The sequence below is a fragment of the Chiloscyllium plagiosum genome, chromosome 15, assembly GCF_004010195.1.
Source record: "Chiloscyllium plagiosum isolate BGI_BamShark_2017 chromosome 15, ASM401019v2, whole genome shotgun sequence".
Taxonomy (NCBI): Eukaryota; Metazoa; Chordata; class Chondrichthyes; order Orectolobiformes; family Hemiscylliidae; genus Chiloscyllium; species Chiloscyllium plagiosum.
Genome location: NC_057724.1, coordinates 2,050,062 through 2,056,061, shown reverse-complemented (window position 1 = coordinate 2,056,061; position 6,000 = coordinate 2,050,062). Strand labels below are relative to the sequence as shown.

The 6,000-nt window shown below is 44.2% G+C and overlaps 1 protein-coding gene across 3 annotated transcripts in view; it reads right to left on the bottom strand.

Moving 5' to 3' along the window:
- Positions 1-3,084: 3,084 nt before the first annotated feature.
- Positions 3,085-6,000, bottom strand: part of nup62l (nucleoporin 62 like) — a 62,896-nt gene continuing 59,980 nt past the window's right edge. For all 3 annotated transcript variants that reach the window (XM_043704276.1, XM_043704275.1, XM_043704277.1), the window contains exon 13: positions 3,085-3,252. In XM_043704276.1, the coding sequence (XP_043560211.1) occupies positions 3,161-3,252 (92 nt within the window). In that variant the 3' untranslated portion in view covers positions 3,085-3,160. The remainder of the gene's footprint in view (positions 3,253-6,000) is intronic.

Genomic DNA, 6,000 nt, shown 5'->3' with positions numbered 1-6,000 from the left:
ATAGGGTTGACCATGAGAACATTTTTCCACGTATGGAGTTAGCTATTACGAGGGGGCATAGCTTTAAATTAAGGGGTGGTAGGTATAGGACAGATGTTAGGGGTAGATTCTTTACTCAGCGAGTCGTGAGTTCATAGAATGCCCTGCCAGTAGCAGTGGTGGACTCTCCCTCTTTATGGGCATTTAAACAGGCATTGGGTAGGCATATGGAGGATAGTGGGCTAGTATAGGTTAGGTGGGCTTGGATCGGCGCAACATCGAGGGCCAAAGGGCCTGTACTACGCTGTATTTTTCTATGTTCTATCCCACCACCAAATGCTCCCATTCCACTGCTTAAATATCATAAAAACAAGAGCATGTCCTTTCCTTGCCCACTTTGATTTTCCTTAGATTATGGGCTGCAGCGGAGATGCTTGGTCTTGTCTAATAACTACAGGAGGTCAGGTCACAGAAATTGGCATGGGCAACAGTGATGCACACATTATTGACATTGATCTAGGTGAATGGGTCACGGTAAATGGTTGTTATGCAGGATTTTACTAAATTGCATTCAGTTCACCCATAACTCCAATGTAACAAAGTTCTGATGGGCTAATTGTCCTGTTCTACTAATTGTCTTGCCATAAATGCCACCCGGCTTAGAATTAAATAAAAGAAAATGCTGCAAATACACACTGTTTTTACCAGTTTCTTAGCTCACACCAGGTCCCATTCCTCGACCATCCCACACTCACTGACCTACAACTAGTTCATGGTCAAGGATGCCATGATTCTCCAATTTTCATTCTGATTTTCAAATCCATCTATGGCTCAGTACTCCCGCTCTCTATTCTCTCCCAATCCCACAGTCCTCAAGACATCCGTACTCTTGTTCTGGCACGTACACCCCCCAATGGCCTCAAACTCTCCAGTGAACGAGAACAGGAAAGCAGGGATGATCAACTATTTCAAAAGGAAATTGGATGGGGATTCAAGTTTGCAGAGACCTAGTGGGACCGAATATATCTCGGTGGGACCGAGATTGCTGAGCCTTTGCTCTTTATGTTGTCATTGTCTACAGGAATAGTGCCAGAATACTGGACGATAGCAAAATTATCCCCTTATTCAAGGGAGTAGAGACAACTCTTAGAGACCAGTGAGCCTTACTTCAGTTGTGGGTAAGGAGTTGAAAAAGGTTATGAGATAGGATTTATAATCATCTAGAAAGGTATAAGTTGATTAGGGACAGTCAACACTGTTTTGTGAAGGGTATGTCGTATCTCACAAACCTTATTGAGTTCTTTGAGGTGACCAAACAGCTGGATGAGGGTAAAGCTATTGCTCTGGTGTATATGGATTTCAGTAAGGCATTGGATAAAGTTCCCCACTAGGGGGTAGGCTATGGCATGGGATACAAAATACAAAGGCATGGGTTGAGGTTGATTTAGCGGTTTGGATCAGAAATTGACTAGTTGAAAGGCGGCAGTTAACAGGAAATGTTCATCCTGGAGTTCAGTTACTAGTGATGTACCGCAAGAATCTGTTTTGGGGGCCACTGCTGTTTATCATTTTTATAAATGACCTGGATGAGGGTGTAGAAGGATGGCTAGTAAATTTGCGGATATCACTAAGGCTGGTAGAGTTGTGGATAATGCTGAAGGATGTTGTAGGTTACAGAGGGACATAGATAAGCTGCAGTGCTGGGCTGAGGGGTGGCAAATGCAGTTTAATGCAGAAAAGTGTGAGGTGATTCACTTTGGAAGGAGTAATAGGAACAAAGAGTACTGGGCTAAAGGTAAGATTGTTGGTAGTGTAGATGAGCATAGAGATGTGTCCATGTACATAAATCCCTGAAAGTTGCCAGCCAGATTGATAGGTTTGTTAAAAAGGCATACGGTGCATTACCTTTTATTAGTAGAGTGATTGAGTTTCAGAACCATGTGGTCATGCTGCAGCTGTACAGAACTCTGGTGCGTTGTATCTGGAGTATTGCGTACAGTTCTGGGCACTGCATTATAGGAAGGATGTGGAAGCATTAGAAAGGGTTCAGATATTTTCTAGGATGCTGGCTAATATGGAAGGAAGGTCTTATGAGGCCTTGAGAGGTGACTTAATTGAGACATAAGATAATCAGAGGGCTATATAGCGTGGATAGTGAGAGCCTTTTTTCTTGTATGGTGATGGCTAGTATGAGGGGACATAGATGTAGGTTCTTTACTCAGTAGTAAGGGTGTGGAATGCATGTCTGCAACAGTAGTAGACTCACCAACATTAAGGGCATTTAAATGGTCATTTGATAGACATATGGACGAAAATGGAATAATGTAGGTTAGATGGGCTTCAGATTAGATTCACAGGTCGGCACAACAGAGGGCCAAAGGGCCTTTACTGTGCTGCAATGTTCTTCTGCTATGCTCTATCACTGTACAGGGAGCTGGAGCTCACTTGGTACCTTCTGTGCCATATATCATTGTATGAATGAGGCAGAACCACTTTGCATTGTGTGATGAGGGCAGTGGGAAGTGGAGACAAACATGCTTTAAAGAAAAGTGGACAAGCACTTAATAGAAATAAACTTGCAAGGCTACAGGACTAGAGTGGAAGATTGAAACTGACTGGATCACTCTAGAGAGCTGGAACCTCTGAGTCAAATATCTTTACGACAAAGACTCGAACCGTGTTGATTTCATTACCACCTCTTAAATCAATCTGCTGCAACAGGTAGCTCAGTGGTTAGCACTGCTGCCTTACAGCACCAGGGACCCGGCTTTGATTCCATCCTCAGGCGACTGTCTGTGTGAGGTTTGCACATTCCCATGCCTGTGTGGGTTTCTTCGGCGAGTTCCGGTTTCCTCTCTCAGTCCAAAGATGTGCAGGTTAGGTGAACTAACTATACTAAATTGTTCAGTGTTCAGGAATGTATAGATTAGGTGCATTAGTCAGAGGTAAATGTAGAGTATTAGGGTAGGGGAAAGGGTCTGGGCAGGTTACTCTTTGGAGGGTCAGTGCGGACTTGTTGGGCCAAAACAGCCTAAAACATGTAGGGATTCCATGAAGAGTCTACAGCTTAAAAATCTAGACTCAACACTATACCCAGTCTTACGGTTACTGAGCAATAATGAGATTCTTTATTGAAAACTAATTGGAAAAAAGAATGGTGCAAGTTAATTCCCAGCCAGGTTCAGTCAAATGTAATTCTGCAGTTCCTCTCTTGTTCTCTCCGACGGATTTCAAACTGTTTTGAGACATCCTCCACTTTCTTCTGCAGCAAGACTGAGGGAAGTAAAAAGATCAGCATTAGATTGTGATTTCACGAGGGGAATAAGTGGGTGAGCTCTGTGGTTCATAACTAGGAGTCACTAAGCAAAATGATATGAATGACACATACCCCTCTATCTCAGTTTCTTTCTTTAAGACACTCCATAAAACCTATCATTTTGACTAAGCCTTAGCTAATGTGGAGCTCAGCTTCAGACTGTGTTTGATAATACTCCTGTGAGGAACCTTGGGTTGGTTTATTACAGTAAAGGCACTATGTAAAGAAAAGTTGTTTTAGATTAGATTAGATTACATTACAGTGTGGAAACAAGCCCTTCGGCCCAACAAGTCTACACCGACCCGCCGAAGCGCAACCCACCCATACCCCTACATTTACCCTTTACCTAACGCTACGGGCAACTTAGCATGGCCAATTCACCTGACCTGCACATCTTTGGACTGTGGGAGGAAACCGGAGCACCCGGAGGAAACCCACGCAGACACAGTGAGAACGTGCAAACTCCACACAGTCAGTCGCCTGAGGCGGGAGTTGAACCCGGGTCTCTGGCGCTGTGAGGCAGCAGTGCTAACCACTCTGCCACCGTGCCACCCACAAAAAATGGGGTAGCTCCTCAGTATTGCAAGAGAGCATGCTCTGCTGGAGCCTGAGTGTGTTGTGGCTGGATATTGATAACCTTACTGTTGAGTAGTCTCGTGGTCATCAAGGTAATTCTGTTCATTCTTTCCTGAACCACGTTTAGGACAATTATAACATGATCACCAGGTTGAAATCAACAGAGGCTGTCGCTGGGCTTAAGGCACCATGCCTGTCATTTCAGAAAATCATGTAGAAAGCAACTTCAAAGATATTCTCCAGAGCATGTGCTGCACTGTTAAGTGCTCTGTAAACACAACTTATGGCAGGTTCTGTTGGTTCTGCAATACACAGGGACACATGCATCGAGGGGAAGCAAAAATAATCATTGAAAACAGCCCTGGCATGATTGAGTGAGGTGGGGGACAAAGTTGATAGCATTGCGCAGCCAGACTTTAGACTGACTAAACATTTGAAGCCTGCTTGCTTATCCAAGAGCTCCAATACTTCAGTTGTGTTAGGTCACTGCAATAGAGGAAAAAAATGCAACCTAAATGTAACCATTTGTGGGCGGCACAGTGGCACATTGGTTAGCACTGCTGCCTCACAGCGCCTGAGACCCAGGTTCAATTCCTGCCTCAGGTGACTGACTGTGGAGTTTGCACATTCTCCCCGTGTCTGCGTGGGTTTCCTCCGGGTGCTCCAGTTTCTTCCCACAGTCCAAAGATGTGCAGATCAGGTGAATTGGCCATGCTAAATTGCCCGTAGTGTTACATGAAGGGGTAAATGTAGGGGAATGGGTCTGGGTGGGTTGCGCTTCGGCAGGTCGATGTGGACTTGTTGGGCCGAAGGGCCTGTTTCCACACTAATCTAATCTATTCACAGTGTCAGGACAGCTCAAAGTTTTCCGTAATCAATTAAGCACTTTCAAAGAGTGCTTATTCTAAGGTAGGAAAGGCAACAAGTGTGTGCTTGGTAAGCTCCCAGACATAACAACACAATAGAGATGGAATTTTACTGATGCTAATAACATGACCAAATAACATGAGTTTTAACATACTCTTAGATAGGGACCACAGCAGTCCTTGGGGGAAGGTTCAAACTTGGGAGAGGTTATCAAATTTGGGGGAAAGAGCTGGCCCATCAAGTCAAAGGAGGAAGTTGATGTGTGGAGCCAGAAGTATGTTAGGTCCTAAACAAATACTCGGTATTCACAAACAGAAGGAATTGGTAGAGGATGATTTCAGGGAAGGGAGTGTGGAATTTGTAACGCAAGTTACTACTACAAAGGAAGAGGAGCTGTGCATCTTAAGTATTATGGTAGATCAGTCCCCAAGACCTGAGTGAATCTAGAATACTGAAGGAAGCAATTGAACAAATTGCTGGAGCATCAACAGACATCTTTGTATTCTCTTTGGCTGCAGGTGAGGTCCGAGAGGACTGGAGAATTTCTAATGCTGTCCAACCTGTTTAACAAGCACATTAGGATAATCTGGAAATTACAGGCTTGTAAGCCTCACATCAGTGGCAGGGAAATTACTGGAGAAAATTCTCAGGGACAAGATTTATATACATTTAGAAGCAAATTCAGTTTAAGAGCTGCAAGGTTATGCTGCAGCTCTATAGATGCTGGAAGAGCACAGCAATTCAGGCAGCATCCGACGAGCAGCAAAATCGATGTTTCGGGCAAAAGCCCTTCATCAGGAAGGGCTTCCTGATGAAGGGCTTTTGCCCGAAACGTCAACTTTGCTGCTCGTCGGATGCTGCCTGAATTGCTGTGCTCTTCCAGCACCACTGATCCAGAATCTGGTTTCCAGCATCTGCATTGTTTGTTTTTACCTTGCAGCTCTACAGAGCCCTGCTTAGACCACACTTGGAATATTGTTTCGCTCTGGTGGCCTCATTATAGGAAGGAAATAGAAGCTTTATAGAGGGTGCAGAAGATATTTATCAGGTTCACATGCTTGATGGTATGACATTCCTGTTTTCTGCTTTCAATGGAGCCCCGACGCTTATTCCTGTACCTCTGCCTGTTCCTCTTAGATAGTCATTTACACAATCCAATCACTTTCTCATCAATAGACAGACAACTGCTGAGGAATGAGACCAACTGATTATGTTCAGTTCTGGTCGCCTCATTATAGGAAAGATGTGAAAGCTTTAGAGAG